Source organism: Seriola dumerili, unplaced genomic scaffold, assembly GCF_002260705.1.
Source record: "Seriola dumerili isolate Sdu_G_001 unplaced genomic scaffold, Sdu_1.0 BDQW01000226.1, whole genome shotgun sequence".
In the NCBI taxonomy this organism is placed as follows: Eukaryota; Metazoa; Chordata; class Actinopteri; order Carangiformes; family Carangidae; genus Seriola; species Seriola dumerili.
Genome location: NW_019174481.1, coordinates 3,769,487 through 3,788,455, shown reverse-complemented (window position 1 = coordinate 3,788,455; position 18,969 = coordinate 3,769,487). Strand labels below are relative to the sequence as shown.

The window sequence follows — 18,969 nt, the reverse complement described above, 5'->3', positions numbered from 1 at the left end:
GGGAAGGAGGTAGAGCTCATAGTATTTACTGTACAATCATAGGCTGGGCAACACACCACACTATTGGTCAGCCTGGCGCGTGACGTCACGTCGTCTCCGCCCTGATCATGCTCTGTTCACATGTTCAAATTGAATGAATCAGAGCTGCGTTGCTCTTGGTGCAACCTGAAGAAGAAACATAGCCATATCATTGTCCTATTGCATTGATTAAATATTAGTCTTCAGCAACCAGAAATTTTCCTACAGACCTACCACTAATGATACTAAACTAACCATACTTTTAATATTTCTACATAGATTTATTAAGACATTGTTGGCAATCTTACATACCTGCCAGATCACCCTCTATGGGTATGAAAACACAGAAAGCTGAAGATGTTCTTCTTCACATTCTTAACACCCTTAAAGTTGGAAGTCAACTTTAACCTCAGTCATTGTTTCAAATTCCAGTGTAGGCTGGACATCAAATATGTTGCATTAATCATTCGAAACTGTAAGGAGACCTCTGACAAAAAGTACTGTCTTATGTGAAGTATTAGGGGTATGTTGAAAAAGATACAAGCGTCACATGGACATCCAGCATCTGCCCTAACTCAGCCATTCCAGCTGCTGCTCCTCAGCAGCATTCAGCCACTGTGTGGCATGTTCAAGTGCACTTTGAAAGCATTTAGCAGGGCATGGAAGAAGGAATTGGATTTTCTTTCCCCTTTCAGATGGTCTTTTTTTTCTGAAAGCTGCTACACAATCATCTGACCACACTCAGAATAGTAAGTTGGTGATTCAATAATGCAGCTGAAGGAATCCACACAATTTTGTAATTGGGAGCACTGTATGACAAGTTGGAGTCATGTGCATGCTTTCACTTTTTACATTTGTAAAGTCAAAACCAATCACGTCTTGCCCTGCATTAGGGAGGGTATGTAGGTCTCATGACACAAAGATTTTGAATGGATGCTGAAGGAGTGACCTGGTATCAGATGAGAGGGAATGGCATGCCCCTTTCTATTAAATAATGTTAAAGTGAAATGAATGGGGTGCCCTTTGAGAAAGATATTAAAAGAAAATATTAATGTAAAAAAACCTTCTCCTTTGTTTATTGTGCAAATGGGATTTCCCCTTGAAAAAGTATTTCTCTCATTATAAGCCTTGTTCTCAAAAAAGTCTGAAAGGTATTTGCCATTCATTTAAGTGCACTATTTAATTTTTTTTCCTCCATATTATCATCCATCATTTTATTTGTTTGGAGAGAAGATAAAAAAAAGAAATCTTCAAAAAAAATTCAAAATCTTGCCATACTCTTCAGGGAAAATGCTGCCTGATATTTCCAGACTTAAATTGCAAGTGAGACACTGTTTTATCAGCAGGAGGTTTGTAGGACTAGCTGTTTTGTTTTTTCAGTTGTTGTTATTACATGCTATACAATGAAAAACAGTCATTTGTGAAGTAGAAACAGGAACAAATCAGTTTTTTCAGAACCTTCATTTGATAACCAGGGTTTTTTTTTTTACATGGTCTAATCTGGATTACTTGTATGTAATAAATTTGTGGATTAAAAACGTTATGATCAGCCTTGTGTTTTCTGTCTTTGCGGCAGGACTACATACTGTATCTTTAAATCAATACGGTCAGCACACGGTGAAAGTCCAGAACATCAAAAATAAACACTGATGGATAGATAAACACATGCTAATACTCAGAATGGTCCTGAGTGAAATTCTATGAAATTCCAATGCAGTTTTTATTGGTATTTTGGAGGACATGGCTATAGGATACGAAATAAGTCAATACCACCCTTAATAGTCACAAAATGGCCTCAGTTGATGGACAGTAACTAAACAATGTTATACAGACAGTGTGCATTTCCCAAAATACTCAAGAGTATATTAAAATGAAGCAATCTCTGTCAATTCTGCAGAAAGTGACACAGTATTTCCAGAACACTACCTCATACTGATTGGTGTTGAAGAGCTTTAGGTTAAGTACCCAGTCTTTTATCAAAAAATGTAAAATGCCTTTACCCAGATGGCACCTACTAGGACGTTGAATCAAGTTAGTGTCCTTCTCACAGGGACAAGAGTGCATTGGAAAATGAGCAAAACTAAATTACAGCCCTGCCCTCATGAGGACTCCTGCTGACAGTTTAAAGGATCACGAGATTGGACCTACATCAACTGAATTATACTGTTATTGAAAGCAAAACGCTGAGAATAAATTATGCAATCTGTGCAATCTGTCTGTCCTTATGTGTCTGTCTCTCTGTCTCTTTCTTGGCGTCTCACTCTCCTTGTTTCTCTCTGTGATGGTCAAGATGAATTATGTAGGAATAGTGTGCTTGTCTGATAGAGAGGGAAATACAGTACAACATATTCTAAAGAAGATATGTGCAATATATACTGTATATACTTACTGTAGACTGAGACAGTCAATACAGATGAAGCATGCTGCACCAGAAGCTAAGTCAGGTCATTCTCAGGCATCATGATAAGGGAGAAACGCCTGGAATTGAATCTCTGCTGTGCCATGAACTTTGTCTATCTGCCTTAGAAACTATGTTTCCTTTATGACAGCAGCAATGTATCGTGAATCCTGTAACCATTGTTAAAACACACCGCAAACCGATAAACACACATTACCTGAATTTCACTGCTAAAACTTTCAGAAATACTGTGTAAATGTTATTTTTTTTACATTTTCAAATGGTGGTAACTCTGTGTATAAAGTTAATGAACTGCTCAAACATCCAAAATGTGTGGCGTGTAAATGAACTGCGTATGCATTTGTGTGTCTGTCCATGTTAAAGTCCACTAACACATGTCTCATGATATCCCGAGAGGTAGTGTCTCATGATTTGCGTTGGACTTTGACCAAACAGATAGGTGGGGTAGCAAGTGAGAGACATGATCTGAGGTGTGTGTGTGTGTGTGTGTGTGTGTGTGTGTGTGTGTGTGTGTGTGTGTGTGTGTGTGTGTGTGTGTTCTGTGTGTGTGCTGATCACACTCACCATGAGTGAATGCCTTCTTTATCAGTGTTTGGGTTCAAAGGGAATGAAAAGGAAGAGGTTACCCTCTGTAAGGTAGGTCAATATGACAAAAATAGATATTGTTTAACTAATGGTTAAAAATTAGATGTAAAGGTTACTATTTTAGGTTATACTAAAGGGGCATTTTTGAATTTCTCATGAGGTACATTTTAAACCTTGCCAAAGTATTGTGATCTTAATTGTTTCTGCATAAGGCAGAATTAAATTGGAATATTATTTTTGTATATGTAGTGACAAAATACTTACTTTTGTTCCAGAAGGGACAGAGCAAACTATGAGGATGGGCTGACCAAAACAGAGCTGCCGTTGATCTAGGTCAAGTGAACTTTTCAAAATGTTTGCTTTTTCAGACTTTGATGTTACTGCTTGTTTTTTGGAAGCTAATGCTAAAAAGAGAAATTCTTAAAAAGTCATTGACCTGGCTCATTGAAATATGTTTCCAATCCATGAACAAAGTGCAAATCACTCAGTATGTGAATAAGAAGCAAGTGTTTGAGAATTCTTATACTTACATATCATCATTCCTGTACAGTACGAAACAGTATATATGATAGCAACCCAGTATCAGCTATACAGTAAAACATCAATGATATCATCACCTCTGCTCGCACATGAGCACTTCAATATCAGCGTGCCTCCAGGAATCAAACCAGGTCAGGTGGAACTCTGGTTCACTTCATGCAATCTGTAAAGTCTGATTGCTGTTTTTTTTAACCAGTGACCCTCTTTTCACCCATTCATTGCTCTCTATACGAGCTGGCTTGGCCAAAGAACATATAACTAGAAACACAAGCCTGACAAGTTATCACATGTTTAACCCAGTGCTGGATAATGGATGAAGTATTCAGTTCAATTACCAAAGTGAATGTGGCAATAATACATTGTGAAAAATATTCCATTATAAGAAGTCCTGCATTCAAAATGTTCCTTAAGTGAAAGTATTCAAGTACCATCAGCAGACTGTACTTAAAGCATTAAAGTAAAAGTAGACATTATGAGGTAGACTGGCCTCCGGTAGCGTTATATTATCATAGAAAAATTATTCAAACAAATTCATTAACATGTCAAGAGTATTTTAACATGACAGGTTGAGGTAATTTTACATATTCTACCTAAATTAATCTAATTTACTATTGAGCAGTGCATCACATTTTACATATAGTACAAATTTCTGTAGCCTACTTAGACACAATAGGTCTACTTGAGTTATATTGACACTCTCTCTCTCTCTCTCTCTCTCTCCTTCTTCTGTGACTTAAATCAGAGCTTCTCAAAGATGACCATATAGGTAAACAGACTGGACCCACAGAAACCTAGAGTCTGTTGCACACAGAAACTATCACTGGTGTATTCTGTCATTGTGTTAATATCTGATGACTGTAAATAATCAAATGAAATCTTCACCTTTTTTCAAAGGATTCGGACCATTGTTTTGCATCCCTGAAGCGACATGGATCTCACCTGTGGGACAACAGTACTAACTGTTCTCTACGGACCAGGAAACACTCAGAGGGTTGACTAAATGCTGTCACCTAGCGGCTTTATTTCAACATGACTCACTACGGATGTTTTCTCGCTGGTGGATAATGGTCGCTTACTTGGTAAAATAAACCCAACGTAGGCAGTAAAAAGAAACTGAAACATTTTAGCCTCAGTTTTACGCGAACTGACGTGATCGCCCCATTTGTTGTTATTTGTACTGTGCGCTGCGTTCAAGCCCCCTTGTAAACTGCTGTTGTAAACGGGTGGAGGCGGTATTTGTGTCATTGCTCATAAACATCAAATATGTTAAAGAGTATTTAAACATTTACACAGGACAGTTAGTTTTTGGTAGTTGCTTTGTTTAAGTTTACTTTATGCTCTAACTGCTAACTGATGATCAACTGAAGTCAGTTGACAAAACTAATAAAAATACATCACTTTTATTATCAGTTTTTACAGAATTCCTATGTTTACCGATTTCCTTAACATCACACGTTGCAAGAACAAAATTCCCAGTCATTCTCTCAAGCATACTTGTCGTCTTTGCCAAATTTGATAACTGATTAGTGAGTGGCATAAGTCCATTATTCCATTATTACTAATGACTATGAAGGTAGCATCGTGTCACATGACCAGTACACAGCTGAGGGATGCTGAGGTAGGCTTGCCCGTTGCTAGCCAGTTAGCCACGTTAGCTGTGTCTAGTAATCCTGGCAGAAACAGTCGTTTCTTTTCGCCTTTCCAGAAAAAATCACCCGAGGGAGATATACCACCAGCCATGGAGAGGATACAGCGCATGTGGTCGTCTTTTGTATCCTCTCGTATCGTCGGCTTTTGGTTAGATTTCAATGTCAGTTTGTAGCTAGGGCTGTTTAGTTAGCTCAGCTAGCTTGTGTCTGGTGAACACAGGGCCAAGGCCAAGGCCAAGCAAGAAAAGGGAGGCCGTCGGGTGAGTAAATATACACTAACATCTGTTTTTCATCTTGTTTGTAAGCTTTTCTGAAAGCAAACATCACAGAACAGCTTGTTGTTTGGCAGCTGTTCAGCTACTTAACGTGGTTTTCTTGTATAAAGATAAATGTAGCCATTGTCGTCGGTTGATCATTAACGACACTACAGCTACATCAATCATGTACATGTCAACCAAAATTAGCGGTGAAAGTTTAACTGGTTATCGTCTACTAATGTATGTTATCAGACTAACAATGTAAGGGTTTATTTTCTTGATGTGTAATGTGGTGATAAATAGTACTAAGCTACCAGAGTTTAAAAATGCATTAAGATCGCAATGACATTAGTTTGGCTTATTTTTGCTTGATCGCTGGGGATTTGAAGACACGAATTTGTTTGTGCTAGCAAGTTTTTCAAGATTATATTGATGACAGTGTCAGTCGTGGAGGGCAGGTTGTAGGGACTGGTAGGGGTACACATTCTGTTCCTGTCAAGCCCACCTGAAAACCCGAAGCCCTCCATGGTTTCAAGGTGTACCCAAAATTTCACCTTAAAACAAATGTCACTGCGCAGCGATGTGCTGTATTCTGTATTTACTTGCTAACACAGGTTTTTGAAGCCTTATCAACCTTATTTACTGAAACGTAACAGATAATGCAAATTGTTGTTGGCTTCAATTCAAAAGTCCTGAATGTCTAGTGCAAGTGTTTTTCCACATTTCCCTGTAATGCAGCAGGGCATATTTGGCATGTTTGGAAGCTGGGGCATCTTGATTTCAACAATTTTCTGCAAGGCTCAAACATAATTTGGCTTCACAACATGTCCTTGTACTGAAGGACCCATTTGGTAAACAGAGAATTTTAAGGATTTTGTGTCCTGCTCCAGGACTTTTTGGAGGTTGTGTGTCTTGTTTATTTCCATCACACAATTTTTTTCAGCTTTTCTGTGTCCTGTGGCTGGAACTTACTGTCACAACTTGTGTATAAACATGGCATCACTGAGACATTTAAAGAATCTTATGAGATGCCCAAACAATGTGACATCATGTTGTACTTATGTAGTTGTTCCAAATCACCCATACTTTGTCCCCTGTTTATCTCCACTTCTTTCTCCACCAGGCATTTGTTCTGTAGGTGGACAGGAGAGGAGAGGAGTAGCACACCAGGTTTTGGATCAGAACTTCTTTTAGAGTCTGCCTCTACCAGCATCATCATCACTTTCACCATCAGCTGAACCATGTCTTCGTCAGGATGCTGCCACCTACCCGGCTCCCTTTGTGATTACTCTGGGAACGCTGAATCTGATGCCTCCAAGGATTCGGAGGAGTCTGATTCTACCACGCAGGCCCAGTACATTGCCAAGGTTACCGCGAAAGATGGCCGCCCACTCTCCACTGTTGTCAAAGCGGTGAGCTTGCAGAGGTAAGAGAGGGAGGGGAGGCAGTGAATATACTGTTATTTCATTGTACTTTGGTTAATCATCACATTGTTGCCTTCACTGCTTTGTTGTTTTTCTGCACAGTGATGTGGGCATGTGTCGGATTTGTCATGAGGGGGCTGGAGGAGAGACACTGCTCTCACCCTGTGACTGCACTGGCACACTGGGTAAAGTGCACAAGAGCTGCTTGGAGAAGTGGCTGTCCTCCTCCAACACCAGCTACTGTGAACTCTGTCACACAGAGTTTACTATTGAACGGCGACCACAACCACTCACACAGGTTAGAGGGCTATTACTATGAGGATGTTTATCTTTTTTGTTTGTACAAAAAAAGGTGAAAATTAACAACACTAATTTGTCTAAAGCAAGGGAGATTATTATCTCTTTCGCTTTGTACTGATATTTTCAGTATTTCTTTTTAAGTGTCTTTAACATTCATTGTAAGTCATGTAGAGTGCAGCTAACAAGCAACATGCTCAGGATATGAGATGATTTGTTATAAGAGCTCTTTATTCATAACACTTGTTTTCAATAGCATCAGTGCATTCACATTAGTTATACAGGAAAGTCGGACCTTATTAATGTTCTTTGACTTGGCAGAATTTTGTTGTAATTGTCATTGCAAAATAGAATAGGCCAATCATTTAAATTAACACTGGCTAAGGTCATTCTGTGGAAAGCTACTTTTCGGTTGGACCAATGAATTTGTCGCTTTGCCCTTGCTCAGTGGCTGAAGGACCCTGGCCCTCGGAGTGAGAAGCGCACGCTGCTTTGCGACATGGCCTGCTTCCTTCTCATCACACCCCTGGCAGCCATCTCCGGCTGGCTGTGTCTGAGGGGAGCCCAGGACCACCTGCAACTGAAGAGCAGACTTGAGGCTGTCGGCCTCATTGCCCTCACCATTGCCCTCTTCACCATCTACATCCTCTGGACACTGGTAACCAATGCATGACTAAGATATTTGCGACATGTAACTGAGGAAAACAGACACATTTCTGGACTTGTGTTCATATGCTGGCAGAGAGCGAATGTCTTTCTCTCAGGCATTTTCACACCCACAAATTAGTCCCAGTGTTTTGTGTGCTTTGTTTTTTTCCCCCCACGTAGATGTGGAAAAACAGTCATGAACAGATTTATGTTCTGCCCTTGCTTATTGTAGAAATTGCTGTTACTGTTGTCTGGGTCAGTATGATTGAGAATTGTAAGAACGAGCCTGTTTTTACTCTGCACTTTTTTTAACTGAACTATTCTGGATCATAATCTTTAAAAATAGGATACACTGTCAATCTGAGCCCTTCTTCAGAAACCTAACCATTTAATCTTAAGCAAAAGAATAATAAAAAATGACAAACTGTGAAAGATTAGCCTTTCTGCTTGCAGCTTGTGAGCAGCTGTCGTACCATATAATTCCTGCCCTACATCCGTACTACTCTGTCTCAAATATCTCGGTGTCAGTTTTGTTGACGTCTGTCTTTTCCTCCTTTGTCACCTCCTGTCTTCTCCCCTCCCACTCTTCTTCTGTTCAACCTCAGGTGTCATTTCGGTATCACTGTCAGTTGTACTCGGAGTGGAGGAGGACCAATCAGAAAGTGCGTCTGCTCATGCCTGACATGAAAGGGGCACACACCACCCAACGTTCAGTGCCGACCAAGTCGACCAAGAAAATGACTGATGAGACCATCGTATGAGTGCAGCGCAGTGGCAAGAGGAATATTTAAAAATAACGCCCACTGAAGCACTCTCTAAAAACAAAATTAATCATATTAATGAACTTTTGCACTTCATATGGACCATTCTGCGAGGGGAGAGCTACTTTCTCCTTCTGTTTTCTTTTATTGAAGCACTTGATGTAAACTACTACGGTATTGACCCCACCACAAAAGTGGTTTTGCGAAGAACTCATTCCGGAGTCATAGTTGATGTTGAAACACAGTTGTCATCGGACAGCCAGTGCTGGGACGTGAACGACTGAACACTTGGATAATGGACTAACCAGCCCGACTGTATGTCCGTGACACAAGCTTATGAAATACTAAGACACAAGCTAATGTAGCAGGATATAACTGAATCAGCATGCTACTACAGTATAATATGAAACATATTCACACTACCTATAATTCCCCCATGCCCCTTCACAATGTATTTAGCTGTTTTTGAACAATGGGCAGCCAATAGCCCAGCGGAGGATAATAATCTAAAAACATGACTGACAAAGTCTACAGTGGCCAGAAAAAGTAAGTGAACACTTTGAAATTATCTTTATTTATGTATACATTTGTCTTAAAATATGGGCAGATCCTCATCTAAGTTAGAGTTATTTATTTTAATTCTCTTGTCCATACTGAATACATCATTAAAGTATTCACAGTGTAGGTTGAAAAACAGCATGTGAACCTCTATCCTAATGGTATTAACAAACGCTAACTAAAGTCAGGAGTTGTCAAAGCTAGAGTCTGCTAAATGAAACCAGATTGGAGTTGTGGGTTGGACTTCACACCCTTTGAGTTTGCTTTTCAGAGGAAACATCTGCTGATGTGAAACAAGTGAAGACTTGCAATCAAGAATTCGGGCTTTGCATAAAGCTGAAAGTGTTAGAAAGTCATCTCAAAGAGTTTAGATGACGATTTCGTTCTGTGGCTACCCACCCTAGAAGTATGCACTCAGCTACTCCAAAAGCACAATGCAGAAGCTCAGTAATTTTACAAAGAACCTCAGACTAACAGCTAAAGGCTTAAAGGAAACATTGGAGCTGATTAACATCTCTGTTCATGAGTCTACCATACGCAGATCATGATGCATGTTGTTCTGCCATGGACGCCACGGAGGAAGCCACTGCTCTCCAAAAAAAACATCACTGCACCCCCAAAGTTTGCCAAAGAGCAGTTTGACCCTCCACAATGCTATTGGGAAAATGTTATATTTTGGACTGATTTAGTCCAACATAACATAAGGAAGAAGGAAGTACGGTGGAGGGAGCATCATGATTTGGGGCTTTGCTGCCTCTGGGCTGGGGCAGCTTGCCATCATCAAAGAGAAAATGAGTTTATCTAGAAATCTAACAGGATAATGTCAGGGTGGCTGTCCGCCTGCTGAAGATCAGTAGAAGTTGGGTGATGCAGCAGGACAATGACCATAAACATCAAAGTTAATCAACTACAAAATGCTTTTGAACAAAGAAAATCCACCTGTTGGAGAGGCTCAGTCAGAGCCCAGACCTGAACCCAGTAGAGATGCTGTGGAATGACTCAGAGAGCTGCTCACACCAGACATCCGAAGAGTATGTCTGAGCTGAAGCAGTTCTGTTAGAAGAATGGTCCAAGATTCCTCCTGAACATTGTGCAGGTCTGATCAGCAGCGACTGGAAGAGCTTGTTTGAGGTTATTGCTGACACAGGAGTTTCGACCAGTTATTTAACCCAAGGGCTCACTCACTTTTTTCCATCAGCGCTGTGAATTTTTAATGGGTGGGTTCCTTAAAGATGAAAAACATTATAATTATTTGTGTGATATTAGCTTAGGGACACTATGTGTACTATACTTGTGACTGAGGTGGAGAGCAGATCACGTTTTATGACCAATTGATGCAGAAAATCAGGTCATTCCAAAGGGTTCACATACTTTTTCTTGCCACTGTATCTGTGAATGTTCTTTCTCGACAAGTAGAGAGTGACATTCGCTCATACCAACGTTCTTGTCTATAATCTGAACCCTTTCAAAGTTTCCAGGTAAAGCTTTATCATCGCTGTCTAAACGGTGACACTCAAATCATTTTGCTGTTTAGACAGCAGCTGAGGCATCACACATCTATCACACTTGTCACTGGGTCAGTGAAGATTGTAGTATATGGGAGAACACAAACTGCATCCGTTAAACGGCAGCGCAGTAACATATAAGAAAATAGTATTGACGGTGTGGAAAAGTGTTTACATTCCAATTGGATGACATTTCTACTATTGTCATAAAAGTGCATTAGCAAACTGCCCTGCTCCACTTGTAAATGCACCATTCATAAATTGAACTGCCTAGCAATGACCAGTAGTAATGTCCTACATCACAAGAGATGCAATTTTAAATAGAAGAGAAACAGTGTTCTGAATAGTGAGATTACAGACTGACTTTTGTCCTGTATTACACACAGCAATGTATCAGAGCAGGCTGGTACTCAGTAAAGGTGCAAAAGAGAAATGTGTTTGAGATGTCAATCAATGTATGCAGCATATGGTAAACAAAGTATTTTGTGTTATTGTAGTCTTCCTGCTGCATCTCCTGGAAAGTTGGGTTATTGTGCAATAAAACAAGAGGGACTCCTGGACTCAGTCAGTGTGAACTGTGGTTTGCCTGCTAGTTTGAGGTATTTCTGTTTCTTGTGAGCTTCATCTAGTATTTGGAAATATATCAAATGATTGACTTGTGGAATATGATGAAGTATATTTGCTCAAGTACTGTACTTAAGTACAATTTGGAGCTTTTGTATTTGTACTTCAGCGTATCCATTTCATGCTTCTTTTTACTTCTACTCTGATACATTTCAGATGCAAATACTGTACTCTCAGCTATATTTACTGATTACTTTACAATTAAGATTTTTCATACATAATATTGAATACCCTTATAAAATATGATGTACTGTTAAAGATTAAACAAGTGGTCCCCACCCTTCCAGGCTTTTTACCCCTTAGAAAAAATGCTATCTAGTTGGGGTCCCTTGTCTCATCTTAGATATCTGTCAGTTACGCCAGTGATTTCCTCTCTAAACTTCTCAGATGGGTCAAGGCTCAAACAGGTCAATAATAATAATAGTAGACAGTAGCAGCATGCACAACTCCAAAGTACTCAAACAATGTATCAGGTTGTTGCTTTCTAAACAGAACAAACAGAATGCCATTACTCAGATAAATAATCTTATTGTTTAATGTGGGGCCCACTTTTTATCTGTGAGTGTAGGCATTCTATTCTATGTTCAGTAATAATAATGTATTATCCAATATATCACAAAAAAAGATGAGAGCAAACTCCCAAAAAAGGAATATATATTTGCATATCAGAGCTTTATTCTTTTCTTTTTTCCTACACCAGTTATCGTCTCATGGCCCCACAGTTTCACTTTGTGACCCTTTGGAGGGGTCAGACCCAGAGGTTGGGAACCACCAGACTAAACTACCTAACTGTATTTAGGGATACTGAGATACTGAGGGATATTGAGATAAAACTAGCTCCACCTTGACCTGCCACAACAGTAAAATTTCACTTCTGCACATCAACAATCTAATAATGCAATACATAAAACCGTATTAATGGTGTTCCAGGGGTAAGGTAACTGCATAGGGGCAGAATGTAATCCTTTGTATATGCAGCTAAAACGAAAAAGACTACAGAAACATAATATTGTAAAATTTAATTTCATGGCATTAATATAATGTATGTGAGCAGACAAGCTATCAAAATCAAAACAAACAAAAGAATATATTTTACACAAAATGAAATAAGCATCAGTAGCGTCACAACCACTTTTGAGATGATGACTGAACGAGCAGGAGGGGAGCCCAAAAACAGGACTGCTGGTACAACTGAAACAGGCAGGATTCAAACCCAGGCCTCCAGCATGTGGCAATAACAATCTACCAGGGAGATGTCTAGGTCATAAACAAAGCTATTCTGCTACACTATCATGGGTAACTGTGGTAGCTTCTTACGAGGTACCACCAGTCCTGTTTTTGCACTAGGATGTAGCAGACTGTACCTGGGTCAGATTACAATTTGAAATCAATTCAAACACCTCTTTCTGGGATTGATCATTTGTGGCATAACAGAACCGACTCCATTGATTTAAAAAGTGCAGATTCAGACAATATTGCAACCCAGGCGGATGGAAGCATACCAACACTGTGGATTTCAACTAATAATCGACCCAGGTGAGGAGGGACGGTTGCCATGGGTTACAGATTCTGACAGCACTGCAGTTTGCTCCCCCTCTGGCCGTCCGTGGTTGGTGGCACGCTGATGTCCACCACATTGTTTCCCGGGGACTCGTCGTGGGCAGACCGCTCAGCAATCTGTTTCTGTGAGACGATGCGATAGATTTCTGTTTTTGAAAAAGTGGAATAAAAACAGATCAGCCATTTTTCTTGTTTTGGGTGAGCTGGCAAAGATTATCTCACAGGATTACCTTTCTAATCACATTAAGTACCTAAAACTGAAACAATCTGGTTGATGTCGGGCAGCGGCACCTTACCGCTATCCAAATAAACATAGAAACATAGAAATACCCACAATAATGCTATAAACCAGTGATGAAGACAAATCAGATCAAAAGACAAATAAAAAAGAACTTCCTCAAGTTAAGATGAATTCACACAAGTTCAAGAGTTAATTTACCACAAATTTACACATTTTCCCAGAAAGAAATTTCAAGCAACTACCGTCCTTCAGTGTTGCTAGTTTTTGAAAAGACTTTAACATTATGCTCTCAGTTCTCACATCAGAGAAGGTTTAGTGATAAGGATCATAAGGTCGAACCTTTAGCAACACTGTTTCTCCTTAGAAGTACGTAGTCATTGTATGTTATTACACCAATAACTATGGGAATTAGCTCTGGTGTCACACCTCTGGTCATAAGCATACCTGTAAGGATATTCTTGAAGGCTTCTTCAACGTTTGTTGAGTCCAAGGCTGAAGTTTCTATGAATGACAGATTGTTCTTCTCTGTGGGATGAGAGAGAAAAAACATGAGTATACTACATTCATAAACAACCAGCAAATTAAGTTAATATCACACATCAGCAAGAAGAGAAGACATTACAAATTACTTTCTTGCTACCATTAAAGAAACAAAGACAAAGCCATTAAGCGCTCTGTGATGTTCTCTTCTAATTTACCACAACGACAGACTATGGAACGGTGAGATAGTAATGGACGTAACAAAACACTTTGCTGGTTGTTATAGCAGCACAGGCAACTGACTGGATAGGTAGGAATACAAATCAAATATCTGTAAAAACAATGGAGACACAAATGTTCCCCCACTGTCCAGTTGAGCCTTCCTGTGTCTCCTCCTGTACCTGCGAAGGCCCGGGCCTCATCTGTGGGCACGGCCCTGAGGTGGCGCAGGTCGCTCTTGTTGCCAACCAGCATGATGACGATGTTGTTGTCAGCGTGGTCCCTCAGCTCTTTCAGCCAGCGCTCCACATTCTCGTAGGTCAGGTGTTTGGCGATGTCGTACACTAAGAGTGCCCCCACCGCCCCTCTGTAGTATCTGTGACAAGACCGGGGAAGTAGCTTTGGTTTAAACACATTTTACTTGTGAGAGCAGGTCATGTCACAGCAGGAACAACCACAGGTGTTACTAAAAACATTTTACTCAAGTGTCCCAGTCAGCCATGTGACAGTGCGACAGTGAGCCAACATGCACAATACAGCTATATGGATACAGCAGTGCTTTTCCAGCTGTGGCGTGTTAAAAAGTCTTCCATGAAAACGGCTGATGACAGAAATCTTGAGGGTGTCAGCCGGTCCATAAAAGGTCTTTTTCTCCAGTTGAGTGTTCACTTTAAAAGCTCCTGTGATTAGACATCATACATCATTTCTTTCTGCTTTTCACACTGACTAATCCAGAGTAGAGAATAGTTAGAACAAACTGCATCTGTCTACTGAACTCTGTCTCGTTTTCATGTTAACAAATATGTTCCCTGCGTCTTATTCAGCCCATTTATATTTTAAAAACCATCATGAGATAATCACTTGAAAGTTGGATCATCTTTGACTTTCAGAAACCATTCTTACCACAGTCCATTTAGTAGATTAGCGACACATATTTATATTTTTCATATTGGCAGTTTGTAAGATTCATCTATGTATATATAAGTATATTAAATGGTTTTCCTGGGGTTTTATGTCCAACTCAAGAAGATTTAAAGCAATAGCTAACACCTTCTTGACCAGTGCACATGGTATTTATTGATGAAAAGTGCAGTTTAGGCTGTTGTAGAACATAGCCAACAATCAGCCACATTTTAAGTGGCCTACACTAAAGGATAGAGTGTGAATTGTGACTGCACGGCTGATGTATTTCCCCACACCGACGAGTGTTAGGTGACAGGCAGAACTATCTGCACCGCACAGAAATGGACTCACGCAGAGGTGATGGCTCTGTAGCGCTCCTGTCCTGCTGTATCCCAGATCTGAGCCTTTATCGTCTTCCCGTCCACCTGAATGCTCCGTGTGGCGAACTCCACCCCGATAGTGCTCTTGCTCTCAAGGTTGAACTCATTTCGTGTGAATCGAGAGAGCAGGTTGCTCTTCCCTACGCCCGAGTCCCCAATTAACACGACTGTGGAGAGAAAGAAAAGGGGAGATAAAAGATGAGACAAGTGTGTGTATATGTAATGTGTGATGGGACGAGTTGGGGATGGGCTACATATATTAATAGATCCAAGAAATTAAGAAATGTTGACGTTGCATAAAGCAGTGCCTCTAAACTTTGGTTCAGAACAGGACAGAACCCAGGGGCTTCGTGTGTGTTTGTGTGTGTGTGTGTGTGTGTGTGTGTGTGTGTGTGTGTGTGTGTGTGTGTGTGTGTGTGTGTGTGAGACGATTTATTATTTATGGGATATGAAAAACACATATTTCTACTGTAAAGTAGGAGTGTAACAAATTAGACACAAGGCTTGAGTCCTTAGCGTTACTCAATAGAGCCTGTGAATGTGCCTTTTCCATTTTAAATTCATCTATCTATTAACTTCATGTAAAGAACTTCAACTTCAGCACCATTTATCTATAACACAACAGCAAGGCCTCGCAGTGTATCAAAAATAATGTGTGACATGCTGACTAAAAAAAGGCAACCACACCTCTGCACTGCTGCTCTGCTTCAAAAACCGATCATTCGTTTGTGCTGTAATGAACTAAAAGATAAAATGATCTGTGTGTCTCCACTCAGGTTTTGCCTGAGGGCCCTCACTGATAATGAACTTAATTAGCAGCCATTCTTTTGGGTGAAGTGTTCTGCATATCCAGTTTGTTTCGGTGAGAACTCGCACAGAACAAATGCGTAGATCATCCAAAAAAAACATCTATTAGTAGCCAACTACCCATGAAAAGCTACACTTATTTAACTTACACCATCACCCAAACAAGAATTAATGCCTTGAAGTGCCTAACGGATTATCCACTAAACAGACAGGCGCTTTAGTCTGTGATGATTCTCTGCAGAACCACAGAAAGATAAATAATGGAGTACAGGGAAAGTTTTTTTTTTTTTCACAGAGCAAAATATGTGCAGCTGAATAAATTTGATGAAACGGTTTTGCTTCTTATGCTGCATCTTTAATAGACTGTATAAGCTTGGCTTTTCACAAATGAAGAGGTAAGCCCGGCCTGAGGCTGGTGTTATTCAGTAAATGAACTGCTGAAAGCGCTCAGGTAGGGAAGATGTGACCTGATGTGAAATTTGTTCACCCACCCTCATTTAAAACTTTCTTTTTACCCCAGAGATTCAAAATGTATCTACAAGTAAGAGCAATAGGAATGTTTTTTGTGTATTTCTTTATATTTATTGTTGTGAGACAACAGCTGCAAATGCCATAAGTTAACTACAAAGTCAGTGTGGAGAACCAGCTGTATAGTATGACAACATGCATTGATTATTAGGCCCTCTATTGCTCAGGCATGGTCTTAAGCTGTGGCAAATGAGTCACTGGAGGAAAGTGATTGATTAATCTCTTGGACCGGGGCTGGGCTGGTGTCAGGACCGAGGCTGAGGTGTCTGCTGCTCCAGCAAAGCAGCAGGAGGTGGAGCCTTTTTGTTTTCTCTCTCCCAAAAGGAAACAGAGCCGAACTTTGTCCCTGTCGACATCGCGCTGGTCCGGGCTGCAGGAAGCTGATAACAGGCTTCATCAAAACCTGAATCGACAGTTTCAGGCCGCCTTGCCCTTCCTGTTTCGGCCGGGTACACAGACGATGGCTCGGGCAGAGAGAGTCAGAGAGGGAGGGAGAGAAAGAGAGAGAGAGAGTCAGAGAGGGAGGGAGAGAGAGAGAGAGAGCCCTCGCCTCCGGCAGATGCCCTATTCATCCCACAGAGGATACTTTGTTACATCTAAATGGCCTTTTAGCTTATACAGGCCCAGGATGTTAATGTGCCACAGGAGCTGATATCACGATCAAAGGAAGGCATTCTGGATCCGACCGAGCACCACAGATAAACATGGACCTGAGTCTGGTACCGCTTGAATCTCAGTGACAATCTACCAGGCCCAGTTGTTGATTGTCATAATAACACTAAAATACACAAAGTTATGAGTTGCTGCATTGTCAGTGTCAATACGAGCTGACAGAGTGCAATCCTCAACTGAGGATGAAGCTTATTGATCAGTAGAGGTAGAGGCTAATAGGCCTTTAATCAGCCACATGAGGAGGAATGAGAAGAAAACATCAAATGTTTCTCAATAAATGAGGAAACGGTTGACTCTTACCACCAACAGCTGCTGCTCTAGTTGATGAAAGTTTAATAAAAAGGCTGAGCACGGATAGGGTGTTGCATCCTATACCTATAAATATAGCTGCAGGCGTTGTAATGTTACAATGACAGCATTATGTTGTAATAACGCCAACCGATTATCATCCGGGCAGTTCCTGAGAAAAACATTAGTCTGCTTCCTTAGAAAATGCACACATCTGCTCAGCGAAAATGACACAATAGGAAATTTATAGGCATTTATAAAGCATATCTTTTGTCGGTCTGAGTCTGTGTAAAGGGGGAATGCAGTCATCTTTTTTTTTTTTTTTACCTTTGAACAAGAAATCGTATTCATCGTCTCGGTTCCCCATTCTAGACGAGGCCGCTCCAACGCTTGTCTCCGGAAGAGGATGTGAGAAAAGTGCGGGTATGAATTATCGTTATATGCCAGAAAAATAAGGTAAAGGTTTGTGCTGAGACTCTGCGCCAGTGTTGGCTGTCAAGGCGAGCTGGCCGCAGAAAGGGAGAGCTCTCAACTCTGCAGAGGGAGGGGAGGAGTCCCTGCAGCGCACATACCTTCCCCAGGGGGGCGCTCTTTACTGGCATGCCGGCAGATAGCTACCATTCAGCTGGGGCCCACAGTCTGACACACAGTCCTATAATTCTCAATGGAAAGGATAAGGTCAGGCCACAAAGGTTCCGTTCGCATTTACATGTAAAATGTTAGCATCACCAAAATGTTAAATGGTTGACGTGCATATATGTGTGAACTCATGAGTGAAAGAATATTAACAATTAAAATGTTATTTTACATACAGTGGTGTTTTACCAGAGACAATATTTTAGAGTTAACTAATAAAAAAACAAAACAAATATACATGCCTAAGGCTGTTTATATGATAGATTAAAAAAATATAAGATAGAAAATAGCAAGTTCTATGAATTGTGTTGGGGTTTTTTGTTTTGTTAGATTTAGTTAGTTTTTATTCTTCTTTTGTCTTTAAAAGTTTAGTTTTATAAAATCTCATCTGCCTGGGTGCTTACATTGCCATAAATATTATATATGAAAATAGAAATAGAAATTACAGATATTATCTTAATCAAATGAACACTATTAAGAGAAATTACACTAAAATAGACAACAACATACCGTATCATTTTTATGATATTGTACAGCCAGTAAAGACAGTGTCTAAAATCCTGAAGCAAGTCTACTCTGTGTTTTGGCCATACAAAGATATACAGGGGCACTGCAGGCACCAGTGTTGATTTACTGTGATATATTGGGGCCTTTTCTGTTTCATTGAACTGTCCACGCAAATAAAACCCATTTCAATGTAACATCCTAAATTAAAATTATAAAGGCCCAATGAGTCAGTGACAATTAAGTGTCAGCTAAATAATGATAAAAAAAATTTAAAAAAATTTCCAATAAAATTTATTTGAGAACCCAGACCATGTATATGTAAGTGTACAATAACATATTGTATAAACTGGAGTTAAATAAAACCAATGACACAGGGAGTTGACTACACAAACCATATCAACAAGTACACCAAAAAACGCTAGAGGACATACAGACACTATGTATTTTCACAGCTTTTCGGTTT

The 18,969-nt window shown here is 40.1% G+C and overlaps 2 protein-coding genes across 2 annotated transcripts; one reads left to right on the top strand and one right to left on the bottom strand.

Moving 5' to 3' along the window:
- The first annotated feature begins 5,166 nt into the window (after positions 1–5,166).
- On the top strand, positions 5,167–11,241 carry LOC111229182 (E3 ubiquitin-protein ligase MARCH2-like). The gene is made up of 5 exons (XM_022755396.1): positions 5,167–5,471; positions 6,592–6,894; positions 6,995–7,190; positions 7,638–7,847; positions 8,443–11,241. The coding sequence occupies exons 2-5, from the start codon at positions 6,710–6,712 to the stop codon at positions 8,596–8,598; spliced, it is 747 nt and encodes a 248-aa protein (XP_022611117.1). The 5' UTR covers positions 5,167–5,471; positions 6,592–6,709; the 3' UTR covers positions 8,599–11,241.
- A 1,048-nt stretch (positions 11,242–12,289) lies between these two features.
- LOC111229181 (ras-related protein Rab-11B-like) lies at positions 12,290–17,905 on the bottom strand. The gene is made up of 5 exons (XM_022755395.1): positions 17,691–17,905; positions 15,040–15,235; positions 13,968–14,161; positions 13,531–13,611; positions 12,290–12,991 (listed from the first exon to the last, which is right to left on the bottom strand). The coding sequence occupies exons 1-5, from the start codon at positions 17,728–17,730 to the stop codon at positions 12,846–12,848; spliced, it is 657 nt and encodes a 218-aa protein (XP_022611116.1). The 5' UTR covers positions 17,731–17,905; the 3' UTR covers positions 12,290–12,845.
- Between the last annotated feature and the right edge of the window lie 1,064 nt (positions 17,906–18,969).